This window comes from Cardiocondyla obscurior, linkage group LG23, assembly GCF_019399895.1.
Source record: "Cardiocondyla obscurior isolate alpha-2009 linkage group LG23, Cobs3.1, whole genome shotgun sequence".
Classification (NCBI taxonomy): Eukaryota; Metazoa; Arthropoda; class Insecta; order Hymenoptera; family Formicidae; genus Cardiocondyla; species Cardiocondyla obscurior.
The window spans coordinates 546,283-569,752 of record NC_091886.1 but is presented as its reverse complement, the minus strand read 5'-3'; the positions used below and the strand labels follow the sequence as shown (position 1 = coordinate 569,752).

The following is a 23,470-nucleotide window of genomic DNA, read 5'->3' as shown; positions in this document are numbered from 1 at the left end:
TTTGCTTCTGGATCATATCAGCGTCGCGTGGGCCAAGACTTTCTGTCGAGTATGTGTCAAGCTTCGGTATCTGGAGCTATTCACAGCGTTGTCGAAGCACTAAATAATATTATGAATCGTTGGATAAAGTTTCCGACTGATTATTTTGATATTAAACACGTTAAACAACAGTAAGTTTGTAATAAACTAAAGATAATAGTATAGCTTTATTTATTATATAATATAACTTTTATTATGTTTACAATAATTACATTTTAGATTTTTGATTCACTGCAATTTTCCTGGAGTAATTGGCGCGGTGGATGGTACACACATCGCAATATTTCCGCCAAATAAAGAAAGGGAGCATTTGTACATTAATCGTAAATTGTTCCACTCATTAAATGTTATGCTGGTCAGTATAATTAGTAAAAAGTACAAGCAATTTAATTAGTAATTCAATTAATTTATGTATTACATTTATGTATTACTTTTTTTTTTAGATAAGTGACTACAATGGAAAGATACTTGCAGTGAACAGTTTTCATGGAGGAAGAACTCATGACTCACGAGTGTGGAACGCCTCCATAATTTCAACACATTTACGACAACAATATTTAAATGGACAACAAAATTGTTGGTTATTAGGTATAACAAACATATTTTTAACATTAATATTACCTTATACATATATAATTTATAAATTAAATATTATTTTATGTATGTTATATTTTAAAGAAGATTCAGGATATCCCTTGTTGCCGTATTTGATGACACCGAAATTGAGACAAATTCCCGGAACACCTTCTGCTCGATATACAGAGGCTCATGTAACAGCACGTTGTAGCATAGAAAGAGCAATTGGAATGCTAAAAGGACGGTGGAGGTGTTTAAGAAAAGAAAGGGATCTACACTATTCGCCTGAATTTGCTGGTAAAATTTATATTAATATATACAATCGCTCGCATATGTGTAAATATTTTTAATTTTATACCTTATTTTTAATTTTTTAACTTTGTAATTATAATAATTTCAGCTCTTATTGTCAATGCGTGTTGTGTAGTGCAGAATGTAGCAAAATTTTTCAATGTGCACCAACCGGAAATATATTTAGATGAAATGGACAGAGAACAAGCAAATAATGCAATAGCGGACGATAGAGATTTAATTAATAATGGAAACGTAGTCCGAGAACATATTATAAACACGTATTTTAATTGAAGATAAAACTTATTTAAATTAAACTTTATTTAGATTTATTTAACAACAAATTAAAATTATGTAACAAATTAAACAATTAAACAATTGAACAAATTAAAACTATGCAATTATTTTGACAATTCAACCTTCTAATTTTCATAGTTCCACCAGAATACCTTTATGAACTTCTAATATTTCTTTTTGAACGACAACTTCCTCTTTTTTTTTTTTAATTTTAATTTCTTTCTTGAAAATTTAATAATTTTCTGTAGCCGTCTGCTGTGTGTGTTCTGAAATATATATATAAGGTGTTTATTTTCTCCTCAGAGGTACACCGGGACTTTCGCTTCCCCAATTTTCTGTTTACAGTTTCATAAAATATATCTTCAAACTTCATTCTTATCTCTAAACTATTTCTACTTTTATAATCTTCTTTCTTCTTACAGCCGTTTCCTGAAAGTAAAAACTTATATCTACGCCTTTTTCCTATTCTATTGCCTACGCGTCGAGAGAGAGAGAGATCACACTTCCATTCATACTTTACATTGTTTTGCCTTAATTCTACCTTAAATTCTATCTTTGGACCCCCGCTTCCGACGCTTTTTCTTTCATACTTTCAATCACTCCTGTTTTTTTCCCTTGTTCTTTCCAAATTTTCCAACCAATCAATCCCCCTTCCTTCCCCTCCCAGAATTTCCTCCACCATTACCTCCCAACTATTCTCGTTTCCCCAATCTATACATTCCTCCCATATATGTTCCCACGTTTCTTCCTTCTCCAAACATATTCTACATTTTCTTTTCTCCTCTCCCTCCCAATATTTATTTCCTCTCATTTTCTCCCCTAATCTAAATTTTGCCATTCTTTGCCATTTTTCTTCTTTCCACCCCAATTTCAAATATCCTGGTATCCCTTCCTCTTTCACTTTTTATAATACTTATTAAATCTTGACTCTCTTATTTTTTTCCATCTTTCCTCTCTTTGCCATTCTTTATCCTTTTTCACCAAATATTCCCCCCTTATTTCCCCTCTTTCTCTTAGATCTTCCACCTCTTTTCCCGACCACCCAAATTTTTCAAAAATTCTCTCTCTTTTTCCCATTTTCCCTTGCTTCTTCCCTCCCTTGCTCTTTCCTTCATTTCTTCCCAGCACCATTTTGCTAGAACCCCTCCTTTCCCTTCTTCTAACCTTTTTTCATATTTCCATGCTCTCATCCCTGCTCTACCTTTCAATTTATCCCTCTGTAGTTCTTCTCTCACCATATATCCTGGTACATATCTTCTTACTCCCAGCACCCATCTCAGGTATTTTTCCTGTAATATCTCCACCTCTTCTCTTTCCTTCCATCCCCATATTTCCACGCCGTAATTAATAACCGACCATACCAGTTTATCAAATAGCCATATTCTTTTACTCCAGTCTTTTCCGAATTTTCTTTTACCTATACTCCACACCTGCCCCATTATTCTTGCCGCTCTTCTTACTCTGTCCTTTACATGCTCTTTCTGCTCTCCATTTCTCATAATTGTGTATCCCAAATACTTGAAACTTTTTACTTCCTCTATTTCTTCCCCTTTCCATACCCATTTAGTTTTTTTCCATCTTCCTCCCCCCTTTCTACACCTCATTATCTTTGTTTTCTTTACATTCACTTCCAATCCCTTTTCCTTTACATATTCTTCCATGCTTTTAATCATTCCTTTCATGCCTGCCTCATTTTCTGCCAGTAGCGCAATGTCATCCGCATACGCCAGCGAGTAAACTCTCCTGTCTTTTATTCTTATACCCCCCATCCTCCTTTTTCTAATTCTTCATCTATGTCTGCCAACAAGAGCGTGAACAGGCTAGGACTAAGCGGACAACCCTGTCTTACTCCTTTTGTCGTCCAGAAACTTTTCCCTTCTTTATCCTTCACCTTTACTTTATTCACCGTTTCCTCTAATATTTCTTCACACCTTCTTATCAATCCCTCCCTTACCCCTCTTTTCTTCATTGTTTCCACCAATTTTCTCCTGTCTACAGAGTCAAAAGCCGCTTTCATATCTATAAACACAATTACCATTTTTCCTTCCTTTTCTTCTATCTTCTTATTTAGCAAATAATTTAACACATATATTTGATCCACTGTCCCCATGTCTCTTCTAAAACCGGCTTGACTCTGCGGTAATATTTCTTTTTCTTCTATTTCCTTTCTTAGTCTTTCTGCTAACACAGATGCATACACTTTGTACGCAGTCTGTGTTAACGTTATCCCTCTATACTCTTCTACTTTTTCCCCTTTTCCTCTTTTTAACACCGGAACTATCACACCTTCTCTCCATTCCTCCGGCATCCCCTCCCCCCTCCATACCCTTTTGCACGTTTCCCATAATTTCTCTTTTACTTCCCTCCCATTTCCATATTTCATTTTCTAAACCATCACTTCCTGCAGCTTTTCCTTTTTTCAACTTTCTTATTACATTTTCAAATTCTTCTCTATTTATATCTTCCTCATTGTCTTCTATTCTCTCTCCTCCTATTTCTTCTCTTACTCTCCATTCCACTCCTCCTAACATTTCCTTAAAATATCCATCCCACTCTTCAATCTTTATTTTTTCCTCCACTTCCTTCCTTTTTTTCTTCCCTTGTTTACTACTTTCCATACTTCTCCCTCTGTTCTAATCTTTTCTATTTCTTTCTCCCATCTTTTTCTTGCAATTTTTCTCCTCACATAGCTTTTATATTCTCTTTTCTTCTTTTTGTAATTCTCCTCACTCCCTTCCCCCTTCCTCCAATTTAACATTTCTTCTTTTACTTCACCTTTTTTCTTTTTACAATCCTCATTCCACCATCTTTCTTTTGGTTTTCCCCCTCCTCTTTTTCATTTCCTTTTTAACTACTTTCTTTGTTTTCTCCAGTTCCTTACTAAAACTTCTCCAATTTTCCTCCGTATTGTTTTCGTTCTCTCCTTTTTTTTTATATTTTTCCCTGAACATTTTCCTCTCCTTCTCACTCCAAGCCAGTCTCGTGCTCTTTTTTATACCATCTTTACATCTTCTCCTCTTTTCTCCCTCCCTTTTTATCGTCACTATTAAAGGTAAGTGGTCTGAGTCCACTTCTTCCCCCACCTTCATTTCTACTATTTCTCCTTTTGATTCCACATTACTGATCACATAATCTATCACTGTTTTTCCTCTTCCCCCTACATATGTCCATTCACCCTCTTCATCTCCTCTTGTACAACCATTAATAATATATCTCCCATAACTATATAGTATCATATCCATTCATTCTCATTATTGTTCCCTTTCTTTCTTTCTATCTTTTACAATTTTTTTTCTCTTTTTTTCTCTTTTCTCAATTTCTTCTATCCTCTTCCTTCGTTATGTCTTTTTCCTCCTTTGTTCTTTACTTTTTCCTTTCCTGTCCTTTGTCCTTTTTCTCTCTTCCTTTCTTCTTCTTCCTCATCCATAGCCCGCCCTCTTCTCCCGTCCTCACATTAAAGTCTCCTCCTATCAGATATCTCGTTCCTTCCTCTTTTTCATCCATCCAATTTCTCATGTTCTCTGTTATGTCTTCTAAATCCTCATTTACATATACCCCTGCTATTTTCCACCATACCTTTCCACTTTTTATCTTTATTCCTATCATTCCTTTCCTATCTTTAAATTCTAATTCTTCTTCTCCTTCCAATTCCTCCCTCCATCCCATCACCATTCCCCCATTGCCCTCCCCTTCTTATTTTTCTTTTCTGCTTATTTATCCATTTATAGCCCTTTGGCAGTTTACTTCCCCTTCCATTTTTTCTTCCAACCAAGTTTCACACATATATATCACCTCCCATTTCTCCATGTTCTTTCAAAAATCTTCATCCTTGTTTTCTATTCCTGCCACATTCCAAAAAACTATTCTCACGTTTCTGTCTTTTACCTCCGCCTTTTCCTTTCCTCTCTCCTTTTTCTCCTTTTCTTTTTCTTTTGCCTTTTATCTTTCCTTTTTTCATTTTTTCTTCATCCTTTTCTTTTTCTCCTTCCTCCTCTTTTCTCTCCACTTTTACCAGCTCATTTCGTTCTCTTCTTCCGCCTCTTTTCAAAAACTTGCATTTAGTCTATCTGCTATCACCTTCTTCCTTTTATTTCCTTCTTTTTCAAACTCTTTCGCACCATCCCATTTTCTCAGTTCTTCCTTCAGGTCATCCCATATCCACATTTCTTTATTTACCCATATCTTCTTGTACCCTATTTTTACCTGTTTTCCTTCTCTTTTCAATTTATCCGCTTCTCTCTTTATGAGCCATTCCACTTTCCTTTCGTATTCTGTCAGATCGTCTCCTATCCATTCCGTCCTGTCCTTTAATTTTCCCTTACATCTTAATATTTTTAATTTTTCTTTAAAATTTTCCATCTTTACCCACACCATACCATAACCTCCTTTATTTACTCCTCCTATCTTATTTACATCCTCTATCTTTGCTTTTACTCCTGTTGCTTCTATTATTTCTCCCACTTGTTCTTTCAGCGCCTTTTTTTCCTCACTTTTTATCTTTATACCTCTTATTATTAAATTGTTTTTCCTCCATTCTTTCTTTTCTCTTTCTTTTGCCATTTCCAACATTCTCGTTCTTTCTTCTAAACTCAAAACCTTTCCCTGTATTTCTTCTGGTATTTCCAGTTTACCTCCCTCATTTTTTTTTCCCTTATTCTTTTTTCCATCTCGTCCATTCTTTTCTCTAAATCTATCTTCTCTTTTTTCCATATTTTCTTCAATTCTTCTATTTCTTTTCTTATTTGTACCTTTATTTCCCTTACTTCCTCCATCTGCGCTTGAATCCTTGCAAATCCACTTCTCATTTCCTTTATCACCTCTTCAAAACCTTCCTTGCTTATTCCCCCTTCACCTCCCTCTCCTGTTGCTTTCACCGGTGATCTGTACACTTTCACACTTTTCCTAAATCCTTCCAAGCCCTCTATTTCGCTTTTTTCTTCCTGTCTTTCCTTCCTTTTCTCTCCTTGCTTCCACGCTTCCAAAATTGGCAAGCTGTTGGCCCTTTCTCTTCTTAACATCTCTACCTTTGCAGGCCTTCCCATTTTCTTTTTTATTTTCTCTTCTCCTTTTTCCTCTTTTCTTTCCTCACTTCCACTCTCCACAATTCCTTTTTCCTGTTCGCTCATTTTCCAATTTTCCTTATCTCTTTTCCCTTTGTCTTTGATACCTCTAACTCCCTCCTTTGCCCCCTTGCCTTCCTCTTTTCCTTTGTCTTACCCGGTTTTCCCGTCACCGCCAACCTAACCTCAAAATGAACTCCTCTTTTTACCTTCCCGATTTTCCCTTTATTCTTACCTTTGCTCTTTCCCCTCACTTTCCTAAAAACCCTTCCCTCTTTCCCTCAAACCAACCCTTTACCTCTGAAAAACTATTTTACTCCCCCAAAACCTTTTTCTACATGCACTCGCTCAGACACACAACCGTTCGCTCTGCTATCGGAAACGAAAGTCCGTTCTGAAATATAAAATTAGTTATTTAAATTTATTAATTTTATACATATATGTGTTTGTGTACATTATCTCATGTTAATATTTAACATACCTGTACATATATTTTCTGCAGTTATACGTTCAACATTGCTTGTGGAAGGTCCATCGTAAATGTTATTTTCTTCTAATTATTTATTATTTATTTGTTTTTAATTATTATTATTCTATTTATTATTTAATTATTTATACATATATATGTATACACATGTGTGTATACACAGGGTGTCCAAAAAACTTATCTTGAAGTATATTATTTGATAAATATATTCCTCCCTCGGGAATATTTAATAAGCTTGCGGCTTCGGGAGTTAAAAATTCTAGTAAATTTTCTTCTAAAGAAGAAAAATTAACATTTTTTGGGGAGCCTCCACCCGTTTTCATTCCATTACTACGCCTTTTTGTTTCTTTTTTTAAAACATTCATTTTCCAATTCTTCCATGTCTGAAAAAAATATTATAAATTATGTGTATGTACATACAGGGTGTCCCAGATCAGTGGACGATGCCGTAAATGATAGGTAGATGTAATCAAATTAAAACGAAAAGTCCTTTACCATTTTAAAAAATTCTCAATAGTTTTCGAGAAAAAAATTAAAATATATAAAATGTATAAGCGTAAGAGCGACAAGAAAGCTGCGCGTGAGTGAGTGCGACAGGCGAATGATTAGAAATGGCACCGTCGTCTGTCGCGCTCACTCAGTCCACATCTCGTCGCTCTTACGCGTACATAAATTAATTTTTTTTCTTGAAAACAACCTAAATTTTCAAATGGTACAGGATTTCGTTTAATTCATTATCACCTATACCATCACTGATCTGAGACCTAATATATATTTATATACAGGGTGTCCCAGTTGATATAAAGTTCTTTGTAGGTTGGGCTTCGAAAAATAAGTAGAAAAGTCCTATACAGTTTTGTAAGTTAGGCGTAAATAACCGAGAAAATAACATGTAAAGATTTGACGCCCCCGTGCGAGTAAGAACGCGCCGCTGAAAGCTACCGAGACGCTGGAAGTACGGCCCATCCCACGCGACTTTACAAAAATCATAGATTGGGCGGTTCGGTTCTTAGGCGAGTCGGAGGACGGTGCGCGGGTAAGGGAAGCGACGACGCATGGTGAGGGAAGAGGTTTGGCCGTCCGAAATCACAGCTTACGCTATTATCGCGTTAATGTATATTATCTATTCAAGCATCGAGCAATGCGCGAAGGAAATTGTAGGGTTTATTTTCTATTCGTGTTCGCGATTATTTACTTGATTTAATGTCTTTATTATTATAACTTTAATAGATAAGCAACCTGATGAATAAAGTATTATTTTTAATTGTTTTGACTATGGAAATTTATTATTGCGGTATGAAAACGCTATCGTTTCCACACCACCTCGCGAGGTAGATAGCTTGGCGCGTTTTTTTTTTAGTGGTGTCCCCAATAGGCCTAATCCACTGTTAAAAATTAGTGCATTAGCTGCTCAAAATGGTTGCCCTGTTGTTGAATGCATAATCGTGCTCTTTGAATAATTTGACGAGTAGCGTGATGTGCTACGTTCGGCGTAATTGTATTGAAGGCCGCTATGATGTTTTCGCGTACCTCTTCTACATTACGATCGCGCACATTTTCCACTCGATTTTTTATGTATCCCCACACAAAATAATCGAGGACGTTAAGATCTGGAGATCTTGCTGGCCACGAAATTGGACCATTTCGGCCTATCCACCGATCCGGAAAGTGTCGATCCAAGACCATTCGCGCGCGACGTGAATAATGCGGTGGTGCTCCGTCGTGCTGGAAAATCATCGTTTGCCGCATTTGTAGAGGAAGCTCCTCTAACAAAATTGGAAGATAATTTTCCAAAAATTGCGCCTATCTTTCCCCATCGAGGCGCGGAGGCAAAAAGTACGGACCAATCTGCAAATTAATAATACAAATATTTAAAATTTGGTTTTTTATTATAATTTTTATGTAAGAAAAATACTTACTACTCTATTGCCAATTATTCCTGCCCAGACGTTTAACTTCCATCTAAATTGGAAGGCACACTGACGAACGGCGTGTGGATTTTGATGTTGCCACATAATGAAATTTTTAGAATTAAAAATTCCATTTGGAGTAAAAATTGCCTCGTCGTTCCATAAAATATTGTCAGGAAACGTCTCATCTTGACGACATTGAGCTAAAAAGACTGTCAACATACATTATTAATTATTATTAATTGAGAAATTAAATTAATTATAAGTATCAGTTATAACAAAGTATACATACATATGTACACGTTAGACAAATGTATGTATACGCGTTCTCAACGTATTTAGAGTCAAGCAGGTCGACTAAATGTTGTCGCGTCGATTGTGTACGTACATAACGTTTACATCGACCTGCTTGTCTAACAAGATTAAATGTTTTTTTCAAATTAAATGAAAACGATCAAATTGCTTGCAAGATTCACGATTCTGATAATAAAACAACGAATTGCTCGAATTAGATTTAACAAAAGAGTTTGCGCGTCGATCGTTTTATTCGCTTTTTCATGTATTTTGTCAAAACAATGAGTTTTAAGAAATGAAAAAATATAAATACCTTGACAAAAGATTGCGCGTTGCATCTGGTCCCGTGGGAGAAGATGTTGCACCCGTTGGTAGTGAAACAGATGCAATCCATCCTCTCGTATCACGCGGTGCACTAATTGTCTTGATACACCCACATTTTCAGCCACGCGCCGCACACTATTCGTCGGATCATTTTTGAACTCGTTTAGAATTGCTTCCTCACGATTAATGTTCCGACGAACACCGCGATCAAATTGCACTAACTGTTGTCTCTGCACACTGACAAAACCCGTATTTCGCGCACGCCGAACGCATCTTAAAATTGTCCCAACCGTTGGATGGGCTCGGTTGGGAAATCTTTTGCGATAAATACGGGCTGCTTCTAACGCGTTTTCGTGAGCCATCCCGTAACAGATTAACATATCTGTGTACTCACTAGCTGTATACCGCATTTTTCAATATAAAATTGAAAGCACTTAATGTCTAGCAACACGTTCGTACAAAGAAGCACTCGACTGTTAAAAGAAACAACAATTTAAAGTTATAAATATTGCTTGTGCTGTTTTTGTAACAAGGCGCCTAATATTATAACTAATAATTTTAATACCGGTTGGTAAATACATTCAACTTTTGCGAGTGGTCAATTTTATTCAAAAAAATAAAAAATTAAACAAAAATTATACAAAAAAACGAAATAAATTTTTGTTAATGAGAATTAACACGCAAAAGTTGAATGTATTATATTATATAGTTGAATGTAAATATATTATAAATTAAAATAAATTACTTTTATCCATTCCATACTGGATTTTTTAGGTCCGTATACCACTGAGTTCATAGATGTTGATAATTCTTGTAATAATACTTCCTAAAATTTTATAATTAAACTTAATTCATTTATATATATATATATATATATATATATTTTTTTTTTTATATATATTTACCATTTGGTGTTTGCTTTCACCTTTTCAACGTAGCCTTCCTCTGGCTACGTCTGGATGTTGCTTCATCCATTCAAGTAAAATTTCTTTTTGTTCCTGCGTTGTATTCATTCTACAAATTAATTTTTCATAATTTAATGTATAAATATTATTGTAAAATATTATAAGTGATATAATATTAATATATGTTATATTATTCTTATATATATTATATTATTACATACTATTAATATTATTTTATATTATTTTTTTACTTACTTATTTTGGATGTCCAAACTATGCAAACAATTATAATGTTTGACATTTAAATTAAACGCAAGCGCGTTTTTTTGTGCTTAGTGTACAACTAAATAAAATTTAAAACCCTAGAAAAAATTGTATTTACATTTCTCACTTTTAACCATCTCGGTTCAGAGTGGAAATTTCTCATGTAAATTTACCTTAATTTTAGAAAAATACGAGAGGATTGGAGTTTACGTGAAAAATTACAACCTATAAATTTATCTATTATTTGTTATATTTTATTGCATATATAATAATATATTATTTTAAAACTATAAATTTAAGTCGGTTGGTGTTAATACTTTATTATACATTACATTTTACATGCTACAATAATATTTTTATAATAATAATTCATAAAATATAAATATCACTATTCACTTTTCCTTTTTTCACAGCTCACTTTTCACTAAAGATTCATGATCGACCCCCAGAGTGAGTGTTAAGATTTTACATTCGTAGCAGGAGTTTCTTGGAGATGTAAAGAATCACACCAGTTCAGCAAGTTCCAATAAAGTATATAGTATATTTAAAGAATATGTACTGTAATTTAATTATGATCTTTCTGTGGCAAACGCTTATTAGCTACTGAACGCGCTTTGTTCGTACGGATGACACCTTTAAACGCTTGAGTCTGCAATATAATTTATCTCCCTTTTCCTTACGTATTATCCTATCTCTCTATGTCTGTCTCATCCGTATATATTACCCTTATTAAGATAATTCGCTGTTGCTATCCAACAGTGAGTATTAAGAGAATTATTTATTACAGAACGCAAGTACATTTATATAATATAATATTATTATTTCAGGCAGGTAGAGACTGCAAGGAAGAAGAAGGAAGAAGGAAAGCGTGCGGACTACCTTAGGCAAGGGGCGGCTTAGGACTGAGTCCAGAAATATAATTATTCTCTTTTCGATGAGCAGAACGTCTCCAGCTCGGCCGTCACGATTAGAAAGGACAGAGGCGGTTCGCGAGCGAGTTTGGCCATGTGTCTGGGGTTAGTTGACCGATAATAATAAAAATTAATTTTTAAATGAAACACAAGAAATAACGATATTCTTGATATTTAATAAAAAATATAACTGGAGAAAAGTAACTAGAAAGGTAACTGGAGAACTTTATACATATATATTCTTATTAATTATAAAAAACATTAAGTTATTAAAAACATTAAACATTAAATATTAAGTTAAAAACATTAACATTAAAACATTAAACATTTTAACATTTAACATTAAACATTGAGTTTAAATTTTTTTTTAGTTTTTAAGTTTTTTTCTTTTTTGGTTTTTTATTTTTATCTTTGGTTTCGTGAGTATTATCTTTCAGCTTTCTTTTCTTATTTTGCGCTTTAATAACTTGTTGTTTTTCCTCTGCTAATTTATTTCTCACTGGAGAATTTGTTAATATAGCAGATTTCTTTTGTTGCCTTTGTTTCCGCTTAAGATCTCTTTTTTGAGCTTTGGGCAATGGTTTCAAAGCTTCTAAATCTTCTAAATTACAATCATTAAAACTAGAAGTCTTTGATTTATCAGTTATAGGTTCACATTATTCACATTCTACACTTTCAATATTAGGACTTTGAGATGTTGGTTGTTCTGAAACTTCTGAAAGGGGGCGATCTGTACTAAATCCTGGTAAAAAATCAGATTCTTTAAAAATATTATTATTAAATGGGCAAATTCCTGTTGCTTTAAAACCCGCTGCGATGTTTTTCAAAGATAGTGCCAAGGGCAAAGCTAATTTAACGATCTCAGGAATATCGTAAATTGTCATCGTTCTACCAGGATTGTTTGTAATCCAGTTATCACAAAAACCGTTATAATAATGCTTTAAGGACCATATACACTTCTATCTAGTGGTTGAAGTTTATGCGTACAATGGGGAGGAAATGATAGCATACATATTCCATTATTTCTTGCATAATCAATTGCTTCTATGGACAGATGTGATTGATGATTATCTAACAGCAGAAGAACAGGCTTTTCTTTTGAACATTTAACGTTTTTAACAAAGTGTTGTAAAAAAAAACAAAAATGGTTTTCTTTTATCCACCCTGAAGGATAAACACATCCCACACTTCCTAAAAAAGCATTATTCAAAAAATGAGAGTGATATTTACTCCGTGGAAAAATAAAAAATGGTGGAGTACTGTTTCCAGTGGCTGAGACCGCAAGCATTAGGGTTACTAGAATGCCACGTTCAGCAGATGTTATTCTTCCAATTTGTTTTAGTCCTTTACGAGCAACAACTTTATTGGGCTTCTGTACTGTTGTTAAGCCAGTTTCATCAGCATTCCAAATATCTGATGCTGTAAATTGATTTTTTTCCATAACAAGTTTCAAATTTTGAAAAAAAGAATCGACATTATGTCTATTGAACGATGAAACTCTGGCCAAGCTTGTAGCTTTTGGAACTCTGATTGAAATACTGTATTTATGTTTTTTTCATGAACAATGTAAACCAATCGACCCCAGCTAACTTATTATCGATCTAATTTTGTGGCATATTTAATTTAAGAAACTGTGCATAGCTAAAGGCCAGTTGTTTAATTTCTGTAGACGATAAACCAAAATAAATATCTGCACATTTTATAATATAATCGAGCAAATTTTTCTCTTGTTTATTAGAAAATATCTGTAACAGTATATATTATTTATTTATTTATTTATTTATTTATTTTAACCTTTTTATGTTTGGAGTATCCAGCTACAATTCTAACAGTTTCAGTAGAATTGCTTTGCCATTTTTCCAAATCTTCCAAAGAAGTTTTCGCAATATCTTGTAAGACTTCGAATGGGAATCCCAAAATCATGTGATGTTTGATTTACGGAAATTCGATTATATTTAATGGCATGTACAGCTCGAAAGACGACATCGGCAGGAGTAGAGGCTCTATTAGTCTTTCTTACATAATTTCGAACTATTTTGTTCTGTAAAAAATATTGATGAGATATTAAACTATGTAATTATCTATCTATTATTTGATCGGCCAACTTGCGCCAAAAAAAATCGATCAACATGCTGCAACGGTATACTTTAATTAAAAAAATACGCCAATGTTTAAATTTTGAGTTTTCCAAGATGAGAATTTACGAAAACGCCGCGGGGATGTTACGCGGTCGTGACCGGTTTGAAATTATGCGAACAGGCGGGTGTCAGTCCTTCGTATTTGAGCCACGCGGCGACACGCGGTGAGCACGTGTTCGCCTTGTGAGATCCGCACTGATTTTAGAATGAGTTTTCTAGTGAGTTTTACTATAGGTTGAGGTCTGTTCCTTTGATTGTTATATAGAGTTCGCAATGAGTCTAAACTGCAAGCACAATTATATTAATTATGAGGCCAATACGCTGCAAAGTCTTATGAGCCACTGAGCACAAGGTTCAACACGCCTCGTGCTGCAGGATGATGTCTTCCAGACGGTTCGTTGTGTGTTGCACACGGCGAAGATGCGCTGGTTGAGTTGCACTGTAGACAAAGACTTGAGTTCTCTGATGAGTCGATCGATGAGTAATTTCCTAGAGTTGAACAATGGACTTCGTTGCACACGAGACGATGCTAGGCACAGCTGAGTGAACACTGAGAGTTTCGAGTCGACAACGCCTTCGAGAATCGGAGGCAAAATATCGAACGACAGATCGATATCAATCCGTCGCCAGCGATTGGCCACGAAGTGCTGCCCCCGCGGCGGTGACATAACTAATCTTAAATTCAATCTAAATTCAAATCTTTTAACAGCCAATAATATTAAAAATTGTAATAAAAAGAAAAATAAAAATTTGTAAATATAAAAAAAACATTCTTTATAACCTATATTAAGTATAAATGTCAAATTACTATTTTTAAGAAAGTTATCCAATTTTTTCTAAATTTATATTAACCGAGTGACATATAAGAAATATTTTTAATTTACTTTTAATCGCAGGGAATGTTGCTTTACGATTGTAAATCAAAACATACGTTTTTCAAACAATTATATGTGTATAAAATATAAGTTATAACAAAATGAAATCTTACAATTAACGCCGCGGGGATGGTAACGCGGTCGTGGCCGGTTTACTTAACGCGAAAAGACGGGTGTAAGTTTTTAGTATATGCGAGTTACGCAGAGACACGCGTTGAGTACGTGGCCGGTAGATGAGATCGAAACTGAGTTACACAATGAGTTTTTCCGTGAGTCAGTCTTTGATTCAATAATAGTCTGTCTAATTGTCTTTGAGAGCCCGCACTGAGTTAAACTGAGTCACAATTATATTAATCGTGAGATCACACGCTGCGAGATCTGATGAGATACTGAGCACGAGGTTCAACACGCCGCGTGCTGCAGGGTGATGTCTTCCAGAAGATTCTTGGCGTGTTGCACACGGCGAGGATGATCTGGATGAGTTGTACTGGAAATAAAGCGATGAGTAGACCGATGAGTAGCACGATGAGTAAGAATTCCTAGAGAAGCACACTGCACGTTGTTGCACACGAGGTGACGCTTGGCACAGCTAGACGAACAATGATAAGCCTCGAGTCGGCAACGCCTTCGAGAATCAGAGGCAATAATCGAACGACGGATCGATATTGATCCGTCGCCGACGATCGGCCACGAGGTGCTGCCCCCGCGGCGGTAACAAGAATAATTAATTAAATTCAAATCTTTGAACACTAATGTTAACAATTACTTGAGAGACCTCGTACCAATCGAAAGTATAATACATGTATAATACTTCTATAATACATCTATAATACATCTATAATACATACTGCATACATGTATACTGCGTACATGTATACTGCATACATGTATACCGCTTACATGTGTACTGCATTTTATCAGGGTATACGATAATGACCTCACGGTAAGGTCTCGGTCGAGTTTGGCACGAGATATCTGTTGCACCGTGAAGGTGCTGTGGGGTCCGTTCTCCGGAAAGATGAATGTATACTGGGGCAGGAACAGGGCTCGAAATAAAGACCCCTTTTTATTAAACTGTTTTACTTTCTTTTATTCCCTTCTTGCAGCTTACAGCCGTTGATTACACGCGATATACTTAATTGCAACTGCTCGTCCGGGCCACGGCTGCCCCTATATATGCCCTGCTGTTGCTATGTCAAAAATCATAGCAATCAGCAGAATCGCGGGTGGCAACCGCGACTGTTCTCGAAAAGTCGCGTCCCGGCCGAAAATGCCGGGTTTCCTTGATCGGCGGTATTCTGCGGATCAAGCTAAATAGTTGCGCGCGTGCGACATTCCAACGTTATTCCCGAGCTTCTGTTGCCAAGGGCTCGGGATATAACATATCGCTTGTTGTCGTACGGACTCAGAGCGATCTTTGTCTCGGACACGGTGTACACCTCGTGCAATTTCGACCTGATGCACGATTGGTCGCGAGTCGTAGCGATCTCGTTCTCGAGACATCTCACGTAGTCATCGAACAATATAGTTCGCGCCACGACTCCGCTCTTTACGCCCTTTGCTTTTTTGGTGTACTTTTCTACTGTTTACCCTGTTCGCGTACATCTTTGCTCTGAGTCCGACGAACTCTGTGACGATCGCACCGTTGCACTCGTCTTTCATTAAGCCGGATATTTTTTTGTTCGCGAGAGGTATACCGTACGCGTTATCGGGCGGATAGTCGCTCGTGTCGAACCGCGCAATATCGCGTTTCATCGTCTCGTATACGTCGTCGCACTCGACGCTGTACATGAGACTGTCCGTGTCGGTATACATGACGCTACATTTGTTTCCAAAAGTCGATACCATGTACTCGTGATAAAACTCGTACAAGCATACTTTAGATATATCGAGTATAGACATACCGACGCATATCGGCTTAGCGAAATTCACCTCGAGCTTATGCAATTCCAAGGCTACCAAATTTTTCGCAAATACTCTTCTGCTGTAAAAATTTGGTTTGGCGATCATCGCCTCCACGCCGTATTGTTCGTCCCACTGCGAGAGCAAGCGAACGTCGACGCGATTTCGTACGTTCTCCATTGTTTTACCGAACACCGCGTTGTTTATCAGTTTGAACAAATTTTTCTCAAAATCGTTGGTCGCGTGAGTTCGATGTCGCGTGTTGAGCTCGATGTAATCGCGCAACCATGCCGATTGAGTGAATCGCAGCGCGCGGTAAACCTTTATGACGCGAAAATCGTGACGCGTGCACAACTGCAGATTGCGATAGTAAATGACGTATCGCTTCTTGTCGCACAGCGTAGCCAAAAATTTTACATCGTGTTTCGCCCCTGGTGGTTTCGCTCGCGTGGGACAGAACGGCAGATCGGAGTGCGCGTTGTGCACGCTCGCGAAATACTTGAAATCCATCTCGAGGATATAACCCGTGGGTGAGTCCGCGGCGATCGCGTCTACGTCGAAGTCGTTGTCGTCGACTCATTCGAAATCCGTGTACGGTAACGGCTGACACATGGCTTATCCGTACAAGTTATTTACATCGTAATGCACAATGTACGACGAAGGTATCGACAAGTCGTACGCCGACCGCGTGTGTCTGTTATTGGTTCGCGCGTATCTGTTGAAGCATTGACTTAGACCACCGCGTATACCGCGTTCAACGAACATCACCATGTCAATGTCGGTCAACAATTCGAAATTTATGCGCGTATGCTTGAGCATCGCGTCCCACGTGAAACCGGGTAAGGTGTAGTAGTGCGCGGGATCGAGTCTGTAACTCTCGATGTATCTGTCGCGAAAATTTTCAAATACGTCAGCCAATAACAGTACATCGGTCTTGAGGTACAGATCGCTGTACTCGCCCAGAGTTCGAACGGAGATCCGCTGCCATACGGTCTCGGCATGTGCGTAATCTGTCTCGGTCACCGTGTCACCGGTCAGCGAACTGAAAAACGAGTCGCGCGACGGTAGGCTTGACTCATTTAACTTTTTGACGCTGTCGACGTACTCGTATGAAAATACGCCTTTTCGCGTCAGGAGATCGAAATTTTCCTCTGAAAGTGTCGCAAATTCAGCGCGCAAGATTTGCAATTTGTTTTTGGCGAGTAAAGACGATAATTTGTCGAGACTAGCGTTTAAAAATTTGTACGAGTCTATAAAGCGCAACTTTATCGCAGTTCGCAAGTCCTGTCCCTCAGCCGTATCGTTAACGTGTTTCGTAAAGGAGAGATATTTCTCCTTCGTTATCTGCAACAGATTATTTTACCCTCGTACGCTGTGGCGATTTCCTTTATAACAAAGTGCGCGTCGTAACCCGACAAATTGTGAAATACGACGGGGATGTAACGCGTGTCGCGGTATCGCAGGTTACATTTTGAGTGCGCGGAGCCTCTATACCGACCGATCAAATGACAATAATCGCGCACACGCTTCTCGTCCGCCGCAAACGGATTTTTGCACACGTGGCACAGCGTCGCGTTCTCGTGCACCTCGAGCTGCGCATTCGACAACGTCTCCATTGGGACGACGTTTCAGATTACAGTTTTTACACGATGTTTTTTTCGATTTTAAAGATTTGGTTTCACAGCGCCAAGTTTTTTTTTCTTTACATTTTACCATGTTGTATCATATCGGGGCGAACATAGGTTTACGTTTGTACGGTTCCACATGGTTTTGTAATGTTTAAAATTTTCTAGCTCCTTTAGGTTCTTGGCGCTATTATTTGATTTCTTTAATTTTATATAGAGTATTTGATATTAAAGTACACATTTTATATTCAACTTTAGGGAAGTATAATTTTTGGGGAGTTTTTTTCGGGGCAGTTTTTTGTGGGGAGTCTTGGTTTTGAAAGTCTTTTTTTGGAGTCTTGGTTAGCTTAAATATAACTTTCTATTTTCTTCAGGTTCTAGGCACAATTATTTGATTTTACTATTTTTTTAGAGAATATTTGATATTAATGTACACATTTATTGGAAACTTTCGTTTCCGATAGAGTATGAATAAGACGTGAGATTCTGTGAATGTGTGTTCTGAGGGTGGAAGGGATAGAATAAAAGGGTGTTTCAAAGGGGTGCTGTAGTGTAGAAGGTAGAGCGGTAGGTAAAGTAGAAGGGCTGTTGAAGAGAAGTAAGGGCGGGAAAAGAAAAGGAAATTAGATAGAAAAGTAAAGGGTGTGAATATTTGGAGGTTAGGTATAAGATAGTGAGACAAAAGAATTGAGATAGTAAGGCAAAGAAGAACAAAGGAACAAAGGAAGAATAAAAAAGGAAAGAGTAAAGCATTTAAAGTGAGTAGGTTAGGAAAAGGAAGGATAAAGTAGAAATGAGTGAAAAAAAGGAAATAGAAGAAAAAGAAAAAATGGAACTGGAATTGGAAGGGAAGAAGGAAATTGAAGGTGGCGAGGAAAAAAAGAAAAAGGGGCTAGAAAGGCCTCCTAGAGTGGAAATGCTGGGAAGAGAAAGATCAAACTGCTTGCCAATTAAACTGGCATTTAGGATGGGTGAAAAAAGGAAAGGAAGGCAGGAAGACAAGGAGGAAAAAATAAAGATAGAAGGTTTTAAGAAGAGTTGCAAAATTGGAAGGTCACCAGTGAAAGGTGATGAAGGAAAAGGGAAGGAAAGAGATTATGAAGAAGAAGGTACTAGTAAAGATAGATTTGAGGAAGTGATTAAGGAGGTAAGGAATGGCTTCGAAAAGTTAAATAAACAGATGGAGGAAGTGAAGGAATGTAAGGCGCAGAGTAAGAAGGAGATAAAGGAATTAAAAAGAATGTGGAACAGGGAAAAAATAGCGCTAGAAGAAAAATTGGATAAAAGGTTAAAGGAAATAAAAAAAAAAAGTGAATGAAAAAGGGGGAAAAGGAACAGAAGATACGGCAGAAGAAATTGGTTGGAAGATGATGAGCCTGGAGGAATGAGTAAGAATGATGGAAAGGGTAAGGAGAGAAAAAGAAAGGAATGGAGAAAAAATAATGTAATTATTAGAGAACTAAAGTTAAAGGAGTAGGATAAAGTGACGTTGAGAGAAAAGGTGGAAGAAATATTTGAGAAAATTGGGGTAAAGGCTAAAATAGTGGACGTGAATAAAATAGGTGAGGTTAACAAGGGGGGTTACAGTATGGCTTGGGTAAAATTGGAAAATTTTAAGGATAAAGTAGAGATAATGAGGGGAAAAGGGAAATTGAAGGAGAGGACGGAATGGATAGGAGATGATTTAACGGAGTATGAAAGAAAAGTCGAATGGTGTATTAAGAGGGAAGCAGAAAAATATAAAAAGGAAGGAAAAAAAGTGAAAATAGGTTATAAAAAACTGTGGGTGGAGAAAAATTTTTTGGTGTGGGACGATTTAAAAGAGAAACTAAGATTATATAAAGTGGTAAAAGAAATGGAAGGGAAAGGGGGGAAAGGGAGAAAAATAAGGGAAGACAAGGCAAACATGAGTTTTTAAAAAAGGGCGGAGAAAGAGAGATAAGGAAAGAGGAAAAGGAAGTGGGGAAAGAAAAAAAGGAATCAAATTATAAAGAGAATGAAGAATGAAAAAGAAGAAAAAGAGATAAAAATACAGTGGAAGATAAAAGGATAATGAAGGTGGGATTCTGAAATGTGGCGAAGTTAGGAAATAAGGATGAGGAGTTCTGGAAAAGATTGGAGAAGTGGAATGTGATTTTTTTATGTGAGACATGGATACAGTCAAAAGGCTGGGGTAAGTTGAAAATGCGTGTGCCAAAAGGATATGAATAGGAAGTAAAAGGAGCTGAAAAGATTAATAAAAAAGGAAGGGCAATAGGGGGCATAGTAATGGGATGGAGAAAGGAATTAGAGGGAAAAATAATTTTAGGAAGGGACAAGAAAGAAGGAATATTGGGATTAAAAATAAGAAGTGGAAAAAGATGGTGGAAAATTGCAGGAGTATATGTAAATGGAGACTTGGATAAGATACTGGAGGAGATAGTAACGTGGATGGAAGAAAAGGAAGAAGGTGTGGGATGCCTAATAGAGGGAGATTTTAATTTAAGAACAGGGATGGAGAGGGGTTTATGGGACGAGGAAGTAGAAAACGATGAAGAGGAAAAAAAGAGGAGATCAAAAGATATAAAGATAACAAATGAAGGAAAAAAGTTTTGCAAATTTTTGGAGGAAAGGGGATGAGGAATATTAAATGGATGTACCAAAGGGGATGAAGAGGGGGAATGGACTTATGCGGGAGGAAGAGGTAACACGGTGATTGATTATGTAATAAGTGATGTGGAATGAAAGAGTAAGATAAGGGAAATGAAAGTAAAGGAGGATATAGAATCGGATCATTTTCCGTTAATAGTGAATTTAGGAAGAAGTATGAGGAGGGAAAAAGGAGAAGGAAAAGGTAAAAAAAGAAAAAAGATAAAATTAAACTGGGATGAAGAGAAGAGAGAATTGTTTAAAGAAAAATATGAAGAGTTGAAAGAAAAAAAGGATAAAAATGGAGAAAGCTGGGAAAGATTATGTAAAAAGATAAAAGGGGTTAAAAAAGTGGTAAAAAAAGTAATAAATGGAAGAAAAGAAGATAGGAAAAAACAAGCAAAGAAAGTATGGTGAGATAAAGAATGCAGAGAAGGCAAAAAGAAAGTAAAGGAAGAACTAGAAAAATGGAGAAGAAAAGAGAGTAATGGGAAAGAGTATAAAAAGGCAAGAAGTATATATAAGAAGTTATGTGAAGAGAAAAAGGGGATGGAGAAAAATAGATGGGAAAAGAAAATAGAAGCAGTAAAGACGGAAGGGGATGTATGGAAAATAATAAATAAGGGAAGAAAGAGGAAACAGGAAATAAATGAAAAAATTGAATTAAAGGAATAGGATAAATATTTCAGAGAAATGATAGGAGAGGTGAAATGAAGGATAGGAGAAGATCTGGGAGAAGATCGGAAAGAAGATGATGAAGAAAAAGAGCAGAAAAGAGAAGAATTCGAAAAAGCTATAGAGGATTCAAAAAGGGAAAAGCAGCAAGAAGTGATGATTTAGAAAATGAAGTATGGAAATGGGAGGGAGAGGAAGTGAAAGAAGGATTATGGAAAATTTGTAGAAAAGTATGGAAAGAAGGTGGAATGCCTAAGGAATGAAGGGAGGGTATTGTAGTACCCGTGTTGAAAAAAGGAAAAGGAGAAAAGGTGGGGGATTACAGAGGAATAACACTGACGCAAACGGCGTATAAAGTCTATGCATCGGTGTTATCTGAAAGATTAAGGAAAGATATAGAAGATAAAGGTATACTACCGCAGAGTCAGGCGGGTTTTAGGAAATATATGAGAACGATAGATCAGATTTTTATATTGAATTTTTTGATTAACAGAAAGATTGAAGAGAAAGAAGGAAAAATCGTGATAGCATTTATAGATATGAAGGCAGCGCTTGACTCCGTGGACAGAAGAAAGCTAGTGGAAGCTATGAGGAAAAAAGGAGTAAGAGAAGGTTTGGTAAAAAGATGTGAAGAGATATTAGGAGAAACGGTATGTAAGGTAAGGGTGATAAATGAGGAAGGGGAGAGTTTCTGGACTGGGAAGGGAGTGAGACAGGGGTGTCCGCTGAGCCCGAGTTTGTTAACAGTTTTATTGGCAGATATAAATGAGGAATTAGAAAAAGGGGGGTGGGGTGAAATTAAAATTAAAGGAAAAAAAATTTTCTCATTAGCATGTGCGAATGACGTGGCTCTGGTGGCAGAAAATGAGGCAGGGATAAAGGGTATGATAAAAACTTTAGAAGAATATGTGGATAAAAAGGGGTTAGAGGTGAATGTAAAGAAAACAAAGATATTAAGATGTAGAAAGGGAGGTGGAAAATGGAAAAGAGTAAAGTGGAATTGGAAGGGAAAGGAAATTGAGGTAGTAAAGAATTTTAGGTATCTTGGTTATACGGTCACAAGAAATGGAGACCAAAAGGAACATGTGAGAGAAAGGGTTAAAAAGGCGGCAAAGGTAATGGGACAAGTCTGGGGCTTAGGGAAGAATAAACTTGGAAAAGATTGGAGTAGAAGGATATGGTTGTTTGATAGATTAGTATGGTCTGTGGCGAATTATGGGGTAAAAATATGGGAGTGGAGGGAAAGGGAGGAAGTAGAGAGCCTGCAGGACAGGTACTTAAGGTGGCTGTTAGGTGTGAAAAGACAAATACCGGGATATATGATAAGAGAAGATTTACAAAGAGAAAAGTTAAGAGGTAAAGCTGGAATGAGGGCATGAAAATATGAGATAAAACTGAACGAAGGAAGAGGAGGAAAATTAGCAAAGTGGTGTTGGGAGGAAATTTAAGAAAAAGCAAGGGAGGGAAGGGCAATAGGCAAATGAGAAAAGGAAAGGGAAGAATAGTATAGAAAAATGGGTTGGTCAATAAAGAAAGTGGAGAAAAAGATGATAAAGAGGGAGCTGAGGGGGAAAGAATTAATTGAAAAAGATACAAAAAAATGAGAAAAAAGAAAAAATAATAGAATCAAGATTCAATGGCCTACATTCTGAGCTCACTTTTAGAGGCGCCTTTAGTTAAAGGCGCCTCTAAAAGTGGTTTTATAAAAGTAGTCGTATTCTGAGGCACCTTTAAAAGTGACAGTCTTTTAGCCTAAATGTGCGCTTTTATCTCAAAAAAGCTATTCTGAACCCACTTTTATAGTACATTTATAGGCTTTCGCTAAATGTGCCGCTAAATGTGGTCTGTAGCACATTTATCGGCACATTTAGCGAAAATCCAATATGGCGGCACCCATGCGATTTGACAGGTAAACCCATATCGCGACTTAACTAATTAATGGCAACGTTAATCAATTAAATTTGTTCAAAAAAACTATATACGCGAAGTTTTTAGGAGTAAACGAAACTCCATGTAGTAAAATTAATCGTATTGAAACAATTTAAAAAAAATTTAATTTTAAAAATGCGCGTATGTATAAAAGGTGCCTTCAACCTATGGTGAGTGTCGTAAGATTAATTTCAATCATCTTAAGTTTGTTCTCAGTCGCTGCACTGCTGAATTGATGCACACTAGTGCAATAAGTTGGAGTAAATCAAATATAATTTGTTTTATTTTAACTTATTGCACCAGTTACAGCGTGTAGCGACTAAAAATAAATTTTTTAATT

The 23,470-nt window shown here is 36.6% G+C and overlaps 2 protein-coding genes and 1 pseudogene across 2 annotated transcripts; 2 read left to right on the top strand and 1 right to left on the bottom strand.

Moving 5' to 3' along the window:
- LOC139111373 (putative nuclease HARBI1) lies at positions 1 to 629 on the top strand (the record flags this gene model as incomplete). Its single annotated transcript, XM_070671630.1, has 3 exons — positions 1 to 170; positions 259 to 394; positions 483 to 629. Coding segments are annotated over 3 exons (453 nt in total), but the record flags the coding sequence as incomplete, so codon positions are not given.
- A 7,421-nt stretch (positions 630 to 8,050) lies between these two features.
- On the bottom strand, positions 8,051 to 8,937 carry LOC139111335 (uncharacterized; annotated as a pseudogene).
- A 9,754-nt stretch (positions 8,938 to 18,691) lies between these two features.
- LOC139111372 (cilia- and flagella-associated protein 251-like) lies at positions 18,692 to 19,216 on the top strand. Its single transcript, XM_070671628.1, has one exon. It carries the CDS (start codon positions 18,692 to 18,694, stop codon positions 19,214 to 19,216), a length of 525 nt encoding a protein of 174 aa, XP_070527729.1.
- Positions 19,217 to 23,470: the final 4,254 nt, after the last annotated feature.

Bases quoted from the DNA above. Each gene is read 5' to 3' on its own strand.
- LOC139111372 (XM_070671628.1), top strand. From the start codon at position 18,692: ATGAGTGAAAAAAAGGAAATAGAAGAAAAAGAAAAAATGGAACTGGAA.